Below are 12,913 nucleotides of genomic sequence, written 5' to 3'. Positions count from 1 at the left end.
TTTAAAGAGTGACACTCACTTTATATAGCGCAACTTTTTTCCTATAAAAGATATGAACGTGATTATTTTGAATTTGGTTTTTTAAACATCCATATCTTGTGTTTTCAATTGATTTTGTAACATTATCTTCAATATTTCATATTTTATTAAGATTTGAATTCGAGTTAACTGTAATTTTGACATATATCCATTTGATATTAATGAAATAAAATAAAACTATATTAATGAAATTAAATATATTAAAAATTATACTATTTGGAAAGATTATAATAATGGCTAAATTCTTAAAAAATAAACTTCTAAATAAATTCATTTGACCCCCCAAAAGGTAATGTAAAATTGGTTTTTTATCAGCATTTTACAGATGGAAAGGAGACTCTATTGCAAGTATGATTTAGAAGTAGAGAGGTTCTATCCAAGAAATTTTGATCTAAGAGACTTTGATCTAACTCTCTTCAATTAAGTACTTCAAACAAGACCTCTTAAAGCTTAAATCGTTATATTTTTTTAAAAATGTATCATTTCACCAAAACTCGAGATGTACGGAAAAGTGGAAACCAACATTGTGAGTTCACCCTATAAATAAAGATCTAAAACATGGTCTTCAAATATTTTAGTGAAAGATGGCACCACTAAAAGATCAACCTCTTAGATATTACATACATGCAAATACACCAAAAAAAATTTGCAACCTCTTTTCCCTCACTAGAAGATCCACAGCCTCTACTAATACACATTCACCAATATTTTCCAAAAAAATAACCCATAAAAATAATAAACAAATAATTAATTATAGATCTACCTTAGATACTATGTATAATTTGTTAGAAACTCCACTTATATGCTAGTATCAAATTGAGCTACATAAGGTAAAGAAATGCATGTCCTACCTACCATATTGAAAATAAATAATTCAATGTAAAAGAGAACATAAAATTGGATAAATAAACATTTGAATTAATTCAAGAATGAGATGCACATATAGGAAGAAGGAAAGAAAATCTAGCCAGAATGATGAAAATACACTCAGAAGTCGACTCCCCTCCCACTAATAGGGAGTGGAGGTTAGTTATCTTCCCCCAAAATTTTAAGGGATGGTGAGTTAAATATCCATAAGTGGGACACCTAACTAAGCTAAAATTTATGTTTATATCTATTTGCATAATCCATAAAATAATATTGCATTAACAAACACAACCTTTCAAAATAAAAACAAGTCCAATAATGAAAGGACACATGTTTGGGATGACTAATCAATAATCTAAATAAAACCAAAATAAAAAATTAATTAAGAACTATAAAGAGTGGAATTAGGAGTGATAAATTTTTAAAGGTCATATATATGTACAAAGTTTAGTATAAAAAAATTTGGGTCTAGGAGATTACATTTTAAATAATTTTTTACTATAGATTGAGTAAAAATGCTAGCAATCCATCTATTAATTACAAGTTATGAAGATGACAAAATAAATTAGAAACTTATTATAGGCGGCCTAGGGCTGTTTGACGCCCTTGCTTTGTTATTCTTTAGCTTTGAATAAATTTTAACCTCTCCTTTATTTCAATATAATTGAAGAAAAAAATTTAACAAATGATTCCATAATTGGAAGCCACAAAAAAGAAGGCTATCATAGAAGATTTTTTAAAGGCTTATATAGCCTTAGGAAAAAATTAAAAAATATAACTTATACTGCAAGATTGAAGTAATGATAATGTATTTGATTCTAATCTAGGTAGAACATGTCTGAGATATCTATCTTGTCATATTTAAATATCTAGTTTAAGTGTTATATTTTGTTGGTGTACATTTTATTTATCAATTATTATTATATTTGTTTTATTCTTCAGCATGCTAATTATGATTTTATAAAGTAAATGAGTAAAAAAGATAATAATGAGGTTTCTAGAATAAGTTCTATTACTAAAATGTAGGGCTTTTTTCTTTTTAAGCTATTTAATTATTTATAGTGATTTTGTTATTAATATTGAAAGAAAAATATTATAGCATATATCAAAAATAGAATTTAATAACCAATATACAAAATATGTGGTAATTTAGTGAGATCTTTAAAATACTGAATTAACATAGCAAATTAAATATAATCCAATTAGCGTGGAATTCATATATAATATTTTGATTTTTTCAACATCAACTATTTTAATACTTATCTAACTCAAATCACTTGGTTCAACCACTCCCATTTCATAGTTATGGTAAACTTTAAAGGATGAATAGTTTTTTTATTGAAAACATAACATATTATAAATTTTCCAAAGGGTTTAATATTTAGAAGACAATAATCAACTAGTAAACTACTGAAGGTATTCTAAACAACACTATTCATTTTTTTTGTTAGGTCTAACTTTTTTTAATGCAAATATAAATTTAAAGTACAATATTTGTCATAATGAATTATAAATGGAGCTCAAATATGTTGACATAAAATGAATTTGAGCAATACATGACTATTTCAATAGGCCAATACCACTCACTTAAGAATCTAGGGCACTAATATAACGGTGAGATATATAATAGTTAAAAGCATATATTAGTCTCCTATCTATGAGGGAATTCGATAAACTAATACATTTATAATCATGTTTAGAATTGATCTCAATTTGGTTTCAACACCTCTAGAAAATTATTTGTTTTGGAGGCCCCTTGAGACATTACAAAGTGACGATTTTATCTTTTGATTAAATTTTTAGAATTTGATATAATTATTTTAAAAAGATTATTAAAGATATATAAAACAATTGTATAACATCTGTACATAATGCATATGTTAATGTCAAGTTGATTCTATGCCATTACAATGAGGCAAGGACATTATAGCTTTCCTACAAGATTATGGTCTCATTGATATAATAATAATGGATTAGAGGTTGTCTTATTATTCAAAACCCTACAATATAATTTTAGAGATTTCTCAATTAAGTTAGCTCATCATGGATCATTTTAAATTTTGAAGTTGGACATATTGGAATTTGGAAATAAACCAATAATTTCTATAGACCGTGAAAATCTAATCTCTCTTATCAAATTTATGATTATAAAATTGACCGAGGACAATGAATATATAAGATTTTATATTAGATTTAGAACTTTAAATTATCTGAAAGTGGTTTCGTGTTATATGTATATCTTTGTCAATTTGCACACTACAGGAACATTTATTAGAGTATACATCAATGAGAATTTAAAAATTGTCCATCCATAATAAATAAATATGATATCTCAAAAATGAATTATAAAATGAATTTTAGAGTAGTACAATTTAATGCAGTGAAGGAATTGTTTGAGTATACATCAATCAGAATTAAAAAAATGCCCAAATGAATTCAATAATTGGAGGCATTGCCCGTCCAGAGTATTACATTTCTCACAGAATTTGGAGAAAGGGTGGCTACTTATACTATCCCACCAAACCAGCCATAAGGACATCCACAAAGTAGTGCATCAGAAGGAAGAATGATATTTTTTGTGGCAGTTGACAAGCATCTGCTTACGTCAGACTTCTCAATATCTAGAAGAATGCAAGACATCAAATTACCAATAAAGGCTGTTTGATTTCGATGTGAAACCCTCCCACTGCCCTCCTTCCTTTTCTCCTCACTTTCCTTTCTCGTCACTTGCTCTTCCCTTATACCTCCATATTCTTTCAGTACTTGGGTATTTTTTCTTCCAATCTCTTCCAACACTTCGACAGCATTCTTAAGTTTAATCTTTTTTGCATTCAATTCTGTAATATTTCCATCTTTTGTTTGAATTAATGACTTTTTACTAGATATGTCCTTTTGTAATTGTTGGTTTTCTTGATAAAGTTGAAGGGCTTCTCGTTTCACTGTTCTGTTCTCTATAACCGGATCTTCCATCACTTTATCACTGGTTTCTGATAGAGATGTGAGTAATTGCCTCTCCTCTGTTTCTGAATCGAGCATATCATCAGTGGGAACTTGTTTGTAATCATTAGCCCACATACCCAACTTGCTTTGAAGCTCATGGACTTGTTGTTTCAATGAACCATTTTCTTGGAGCAAAGCCTCCTCCCTACTTTCTGACGTAGATCTAAGTGAGTTCCTCTCATTTTTCACTGAATCAAGCCTATGATTATAATTTTCCGATTTCAATTTCTGAGATTCATTTTCATTTGTAAGTTCTTCATATTTCATGCTCAAATGTGTATGTTCATGGGTGATCATTCGCACTTGAGTTTGCAAGGCCTCCACTGTGTTTGCATTGCTCTCTGAGAGAGAGATTAGACTCCTTGTTTCATCTTCCATAGAGCTTAGTATATCATTATAATCTCCCAGCTGTGCCTTCAAAAATTCGCATTCAATGCACAGTTCTACATATTCTTGGCTCAAAATCATTCCTTCATTAGTCATCAAATCGAGCTTATTTTGTAAACCTGCAACAGAGTCTTCGAAGTTTGCCTTACAAGCTTCCCACAAGCGGCAATCTTCTCTCATCTGTGCATGCAATTCCATATTCCTATCTTTGCATTCTCTCAGTTTGTTTTCCAACTCATCTTTTTCATCTGTTAAATGGGCCCACAGAAGTTTATATTCCTTGCTCAATACCCCTTTCTCAGACTGCAGACCTGCAACTTTTCTTTCCAAATCAGACTTATTAGTAACCCACAACCTCTCGTCTTCTTCAATTTTTTTATTTAATTCCGCAATCCTATCATTGCAGTCTTTCAACTTATTTCCTAACCAATTATTCTCTTCTCTTAGCACATTACACAATTCTTGGTCTTTCTCTCTCAAAATGTTTGTTTCATCAAGCTTATTTTGTAGCCGTATAAAAGTCTTTTCCAACTCATATTTTTCATGTTCTGATTGGGAGCACAAATCCTCATGCTTATGGCTTAACATTCTCGCTTCATTAAGCTCATTTTGCAGTTTTGCAATTGTAACTTCAAATTCTCCCTTAGAAGTATTCCACATGTGCTTATCTTCAGCCAATTTTTCCTTTAATTGTTTAATTTCATTAATGGATTTATTAAAATTATTTTGTAGCCTTGCAGCAGAGTTTTCAAATTTTGCCTTACAAGCTTCCCACAAGCGGCAATCTTCTCTCATCTGTGCATGCAATTCCTTATTCCTATCGTTGCATTCTTTCAGTTTTTCTTCCAACTCATATTTTTCATCTCTTAAATGGGCCCACAGAGCTTTATATTCCTGGATCAATGTCTCTTTCTCATACTGCACAACTGCAACTCTGCTTTCCAAATCCTCCTTATTACAAACCCACAATAGCTGGTCTTCTTTAACTTTTGTATTTAATTTCCCAATACTGTCATTGCATTGTTTCAACTTATTTCCTATCCGATTGTTTTCTTCTCTGAGCACCTTACACAGCTCTTGGTCTTTCACTGTCAAAATCTTTGTTTCATCAACTTCATTTTGTAGCCCTATAAGAGTCTTTTCCAAATCATTTTTTTCTTGTTCTGATTGAGACCACAAATCTTCATGCTTCTGGCTTAGCATCCTCGCTTCGTTGAGCTCATTTTGCAGTTTTGCAATTGTAATTTCAAATTCTCTCTTATAACTATCCCACTTGTGCCTATCTTCAGCCAATTTTTCCTTTAATTGCTGAATTTCATTAATAGATTGATTAAAATTATTTTCCAACTCAGTTTTTTCCTGTTCTGACTGAGACCACGAATCTTCATGCTTCTGGCTTAACATTCTCGCTTCATTAAGCTCATTTTGCAGTTTTGCAAATGTAACTTCAAATTCTCGCTTAGATATATCCCACAAGTGCCCTTCTTCAGCTATTTTATCCTTTAATTGTTTAGCTTCATTGATGGATTGATGAAAATTAGTTTCCATCTCACTTTTTTCTCTACTTATTTCATTGTATAAGACTTGATTATTGTGGGCCAGAATCTTTGTTTCATTAAGCTTTTTCTGCAGCTTTATTACTGTACCTTCTAAATTCGCCTTACAAGTATCCCAAAGCCAACCGTTTTCAGTCATTTTGGCATGTAATTCCTCATTCGTATCATCCAAGTCTTTCAACTCGTCTTCCAATTTTGTTTTCTCATGCCTTAGTTGAATGCATGCTTCTTCATGTTTCAGGCTCAACAATCTTGTTTCTTTGAGCTCATTTTGCAGCCCTGCAACAGTGGCTTCCAACTCTGTCTTAGAAGAATCCCACAAGAACCCACGTTCAGCCAATTTTGCCTTCAATTCTTCAGTCTCATCATTGCATTCTGTTACCTTATTTTGCATTTCGTTCTTTTCTTTCATTAATTCAGAGCGCAATTCTTCATGTTTCTTAATCAAAATTCTTGCTTCATTAAGATCACCTTCGAGCTGTAAAACTTTTTCTTCCAAATCAGTTTTTGCTCGTCTCAGCTCACTGCACAGTTCTTCACGTCCTTGGCTGAATACCCTTGCTTCATTAAGCTCATTTTGTAGCTCTGAAACCTGTTTTTCCAACTTCTCCTGACAAGAATCCCACAACAGCTTATCTTCAGTAATCTTTGCATTCAATTTCTTAGTAGTATCATTGATTTTTATGAACTTATTTTCCATCTCAATTTTTTCTTGCCTCAATTTAGTCAACAATTCTTGGTGTTTCTGGCTAGATTTTCTTTCGTCAAGGATCTCATTTTGCAGCCGTGCAACTTTTCCTTTCAAATTCGCCCTACATGAATCCCACAATCCCTTATCCTCAGCCATCTTTGCTTTTAATTTCATAGCACCATCATTGCATTTTTTCAATTCATTTTTGTCATTTCTGTAGCTAGTGTACAAGTCCTCATGTTTCTGGCTCAATTCATTTCTTTCCTTCACTACAGTGTCAAGCTTAGTTTGTACCTCCACAATTGTCGCTTCCAGTTTTGTCTTGGAAGCATCCCACAAGCTCCTATCTTCAGTCATTTTATCTTGTAACTCCCTAATCACATCATTGGATTTTTTCAAATCATTTTCCAGCTCGTTTTTTCCCTGCCCTAACTCTGAAATTGTACTTTTCATCTTTTTCTCATAAGAAGTCCACTTGTTTTTATCTGAAGTGATTGTTTCAAGCAATTTGTTATTGGCATCATCACACATTATCAATTTGTTTTTCAACCCATCTATTTCTTTTCTATCATTGGTAATTGTAGTCAGTAAACGTTCATTCAGGCTTTTCGAATTTGTCATCTCATTCTGCAGCTCCGCGACTTTTCCTTCCAAATTCACCCTATATGAATCCCACAATCCCTGATTCTCAGTCATCTTTGCTTTTAATTTCATATTAGCACCACCATTGCATTTTTTCCACCCTTTTTTTTCATTTCTGTAGCTACCGCATAAGTCCTTATGTTTCTGACTCAATACATTTCTTTCCTGCACCACAGAATCAAGCTTATTTTCTACCTCCACAATTGTTCCTTCCAATTTTGTTTTGGAAGCATCCCACAAGCTCCTATCCTCGGTCACTTTATTTTGTAATTCCTTAATCACATCATTGGATTTTTTCAAATTATTTTCCAGCTCATTTTTTTCCTGCCCTAATTGAGCACACAATTTTCCAAGATTCTCACTCAATTGTTTTGTTTGATCAAGCTCACTTTTAAGCCCTTGTAATTCCTGAATTACATCACTACTTTCTTTCAACCTATTTTCCAACAGACTTTTTTCTCGTCCCAATTGACTGAACAACATTTCATGATTCTCACTCAAATTTCTGGCTTCTTTGAGCTTATATTCTAACTCTGAAATTGTACCTTTCATATCCTTTTCACAAGAAATCCACTTGTTTTTATCTGACGTCACCGTTTCAAGCAATTTGTTATTGGCATCATCACACAATCTCAATTTGTTTTTCAACCCGTCTATTTCTTTTCTATCATTGGTAATTGTAGTCAGTAAATGTTCATTCAGTCTTTTCAAATTTGTCACCTCATCACTTTTGCTCGCTTCTGTGCCATCTTTTGCATTTACTGTTATCGGTGTGTGTTGGCTAAAACCCTGCAAATTTGTTGTACAATCGCCTTTATTAGTTACCATGTTAACTTTTGCACTTGTTTAATTTGCTCGAAAGTTGAGATTTTACCTGCTTGTTACTGCTCTTTGACTTCATTCCCTTTCCCCTGGTCATATTTCTCTAACTCCTACAAACCCAATCAAAGCACTTGTGATTTTCAAGACAAATGATATGAATTAATAGAGTTTGTAAACAATTATCGACTAATATTTTAATTGTAAATATTGCACAAAATTTCAACAGCTACTTGTCGAGAAGTTGTCTGTGTTACATTTAACATGTAGTAAAATGTTACCTATATAATTTTTATAATTTTGATTGTATATATGAAGCCACAATTGATGGAATTTTGAAACACATACCTAAATGTGATACTGCGCTCCAAAATTCTTTGGAAAAAAATGTTCTGCCAAGAATGGAAGTCTGCAAATTATAATCACTTCACCAACAAGTTAGATAGATGGATGCTTGTCAACAAAGAAATTGAGGATCTATATAATTAGCAATTGCAGGTCTTGAGAGAAGGGTTGCGTCCCTTCCATTGAAAACTGATTCGTCACGCAAACTTTTACAAAAATTAAAATTCTAGCAAGCAATTTGAAATTATAAGACTTATAATTAATTTCTGTTTGCAATTATTAATTATTTCTTATTATTATGATGCCGAGAGGCGTTTTCTACATCTGCAGCACGTATTGACAATCAGAAATGCATGGAAATGCAGTATGGAAGTCAAAAAATATGTAACGTATGGAAGCAAATGGAGCGATCAGGAATAGTGCATTTCGACTGAGAGAGAGAGTTTTTACATAATTTTCCCAAAATATAAATATATATAATTTAAATATGACTCCTCCAGCAAAATTTTATAATATATTCATTAAATTGGAGATGCCAGAAGGAGAGCATCATTAAAAATAACCATGACATGGAGTTTCATAAAACAGAAGCTCTGCCTCTTTCTTCATCTTCTCCTAATGATCCAGATATTGCAGCCGCCACTATTTGAAATCCAAATCCATCTTGCTAATCACTAGGCAACTTGACACTGCTAAAATGTCAAGAGAATTGTCCTTGCTTCATCCCTCTTGAATATCTTTTCCCTCTATTAAGTCTTCATGCCCCTTGATATTATAAAAAATAAAATTTAAATGTAATTCCATATTTTATCTGAATTATTTAACCTTTGTTTGGACAGAGTTTAAGTTTGAAGAGGGGACATTACAATCAACCCTTCCGAAAATTATTTGTTCTCAATCAATCACAAATTAGGATGCTTCTAGAGTTACTAGGAACCCAAATTCAAAGGTGAATTTGGGTTCCTAGTAACTCTAGAAGCATCCTAATTTGTGATTGATTGAGAACTAATTCTCCAACTCTCTTAGTTTTTCTTGACTTTGTACTTAAATGATGTCCCTAAAGAGTTGTTACTATGCTTGGATCAACCTACCTAGTAAGATAGTCCTTCAATTGTCTAATACGATTGATTTCATTTGTATCTAGTATTACATTACCTAAAACCTTGTTACTATTTTTTAAAATACCCTTGAGCTACTTATGCTGTCTCAGCCTTGAAATATTTATTGTTATGTAGTGTCGCAAATTGCACCCCATGTAATTCTATGCTACATAAGAGCCTCCGCTTTATACTGATTGGAGATCTTCTTCATCTCCTTGTCCATTTGTCCATCTCACTTGACCCATTAGCCTTCGCCTTGCCCCTTTCTAACCCTGTCGACTATTTGACTCATAGAAACTAGCGCATTGTGGAGACGTCCGCATGTCGCACTAGCATCTCACGAATCTACCAATTTGAATGTGGTCATTTGAGCATTACACCTATGCCTAGAAGATGCCTATAACACCTCTCCACAATCATTGACTTTCGTTTTCATCCCAACATGTTAATCTTTGCTTTTGAAGCTCATTTGGTCTGTGTAGTTGCCTCTCTAGCTCTCTCCCTAGAATGAAATTGGATTCATGCTTGTTCATTGTCTCATTTCGAAGCTCTCTTTGACTGTGTCCTTGGCTCTCACATATTGCTGCCATTGTCATTCTTTGAGGAAGACCGACTTCTTCTTCTTCATCATCCAACAGGCTTCTTGCTTTGCATGTGGAAGGGGAGTCTTCTTCTTCCTCTATCTTTTGTTATCTCCATAGAATATTCGTTGACATATTGTTGTTGTATCTTTTATCTATAATCTTAACTATCTTTTCATCTATCTATCTTGGTTATCCATGGAGGTGGAAACACCAAAGAGGGGGTCTAGCTGTGGCAGGCCTCTAAAAACACAACCACAACCTTTTCGTCCTTGTTCCTCTTGTGTGCTGGTTGCCGAGTAGCTTTGGGGAGATTGGTCAAGACTTCAAGCGTGGCCAGACCGTGAGACTACATTTCTTCCCTTTTTTCTTTTTATTATTTCAATAATAATCATATTTTGTTATCATATCAATATTTGCTTAGTTTCTGTTATTTGGGCACATTTCCCATCACAGTTTGCTCTTTGTACGAACTCTTTGACTCTGTTCATACAAGATGTCGGTGCACCGTGTTTTCGTCTTAGAAACGCATGTGCGTCCTCAGATAGAGTGACTAAGGGGCCTCTGTGACATTTTTATGGGAAGAACTACATCTAATGGTAATTCAATGAATATTTGTTGAAGGAATTTGGTAACAAATTTCTTAAATCACTTTGCGAGTGAAGCCATCCTCATGCACTAGAAATTGTTTAAAGGAGTAACACTCTATAGATTAGTGAATTTTGAACCTATTTAAGAAAATAATAATGCTAATAACAACCTGAAGCCTTGTAACAAATGCATAATTACAATACTTGACTCTCTTAAAAACCATATAACATTTTAAAGAAATAAACAAGTGTCTATGTTTCATATTTTGATTAACATATAAGCTCTTTAAAAAAATCCCTAATTTTAAATTTTTTTTTCAACTAGGAAGGTGGGGGTCCCTCATAGTTGAAAGGTTTAATCCAGATAACAAAGTAACTTTGTGATAGTATAGAGCTAAGTCAAGCACATGCATTGAAAGAGTCGCCACTGCTTTGACCGAAATAAATGGAGGTTAGAAAGAAATATCAGAAAGGGACGGAAATATTAAATGCACTCGGAGCTGTATGGAATGCCAGCAACTTTCACGTTTACTTTTTAAAGGATTTTCTAATCGGCGTCTCATATATAGACTAACAAAGGAGTGGCCATGACTAAATCGTTGATGATCACAATTGTTGACCACTACTTCTTTTTTTAACCGTCTTTTGAGGTCAACTTTGTTTCTTTTCAATGTGGTGCAAGGCAGCGTTGGGAATAATAGCAAGTCAAGTGATAGTGAAGGTCTTCTGTTCAACTAAATTACACTGGCAAAGACGTCTTGACTCTTCTCACACACACCCACTCTTCAGGTTTCTATTGGACATTCCAGATGGACTATATAGTGACCTAATCAAATACAAGTTGAAAATTATATAGCCTCCTATATAAACTAAGGCAGCTCTTAAATCCTTGTGTGACACGGTGAGTAAGAGCCATGGTCAAATCAATGAATAAATAACTGAATATTACAATTGTCTTGTCATCTCTACGAACAATTCATCTATTTAATATTTTCCTACTTTGACATTGATATATAACTAACCATCAAGACTAATTCAAATGTTCATAAGTTCAACTAAACGTCGACAACATTCACAAAATGACCACCATTTTCATCACAACGCTCTCATCCTCCCACCACGTTCATTTGTACAAGATAAAAGAAATCAAACCCCTACAACCTACATGCATAAAAGAGAGGGAAACGGGTTTGGATTGGGGGTTTGCCTTTAGGTAAAACCCCAGTTTTGAAATTAACGAGGTAATGAAAGAAAGTAATTGCAAGTAGCTGTAAATGAAAGACTGAATTGTAAATCACCTCAAGGGAGGTTGTGATAGAAATGCTGATATAAATTCTTGTGTGGAAATTGAATGTTGGAATCAATATCCTCTTCAATGGTTGAATCCTTGACTTGAATGCAACACCTAGCCTTGAAGGGAGACTTTAGAATGCTCAATAATAGAAAAGAATGCTTGATCGCTTGTGCACCTTGAATCTATCCAGCTTCGACCTATCCAACTTATGAAAATGAGAGGACGAGTGCCCCTTAAATACATGTTAGTGGATTTGATTTTTGTCACAGGCCGACATCGGGGTAGTTTCCCGCCCAATGCACAACCAACAATGCAACCCTAGGAAGGGTCCTTCCCCAAAATAGGGCAAGGACAAGGGTGCCACATCCCTATCCAAGGGGGGAGAGTGGCGCCACACCCCTATCCTACCCCTTCCTCCAGGGAAGAGTGTGGACGGGGTGATGAAGAGGCCAAGAAAGAAGCTGTTATGAGGGCTGAGCGATCTCCCCTCTCCGATCAGGCTAAAGGATTCAATCTTGTGTGCATGAGGACCCTAATGCAATCAAAAATTTGTAGGGTCACAAGTTTATGACACTACATTTAGCCCCCACTTTAGTAGGAGTATAAGCGTACACCAATGCTAGCGGTAAAGTTCAAGGAAACAAGATTGAAAAACTTTTTCCATGTCAAGGAGGCAAGATGCACCAAGCCCCTAGTGGACTTAGGATGTTACGACTTTGATTGAAAAAGTAAAAGGGAATATCGAGAAGGGGAGAACCATGACTGCAAGTAGAAAAGTTCACTTCACTATGAGTCATGAAAGCAAGGATACCAAAGATTAGAAAGAAAGAAAAAGTTCACTAATTAATTCTAAGTATCACAAGAAGGAAAATATGAGCGGAGTGTATGCCCCCACATTAAAGCGATCGCGTGTACCTTATCGGGAACGATTTCTTAAAGTTGAGATACACCCAAGAGAGAGAGAAGGAGGGAGCACATTATCGCAAGGATTTAGCCCCCAAT

General features: G+C 33.9%; 1 protein-coding gene across 1 annotated transcript; it reads right to left on the bottom strand.

Moving 5' to 3' along the window:
* Positions 1–3,411: 3,411 nt before the first annotated feature.
* On the bottom strand, positions 3,412–8,010 carry LOC131052225 (uncharacterized). The gene has a single exon (XM_057986841.2). It carries the CDS (start codon positions 8,008–8,010, stop codon positions 3,412–3,414), a length of 4,599 nt encoding a protein of 1,532 aa, XP_057842824.2.
* Positions 8,011–12,913: the final 4,903 nt, after the last annotated feature.

Source organism: Cryptomeria japonica, unplaced genomic scaffold (genome assembly GCF_030272615.1).
Source record: "Cryptomeria japonica unplaced genomic scaffold, Sugi_1.0 HiC_scaffold_124, whole genome shotgun sequence".
Taxonomy (NCBI): domain Eukaryota; kingdom Viridiplantae; phylum Streptophyta; class Pinopsida; order Cupressales; family Cupressaceae; genus Cryptomeria; species Cryptomeria japonica.
This window is presented reverse-complemented; position numbering and strand designations above follow the sequence as displayed.

What these genes read in the sequence shown, in the direction of transcription:
- LOC131052225 (XM_057986841.2), bottom strand. Translation starts at nt 8,010, where the DNA reads ATGGTAACTAATAAAGGCGATTGTACAACAAATTTGCAGGGTTTTAGC.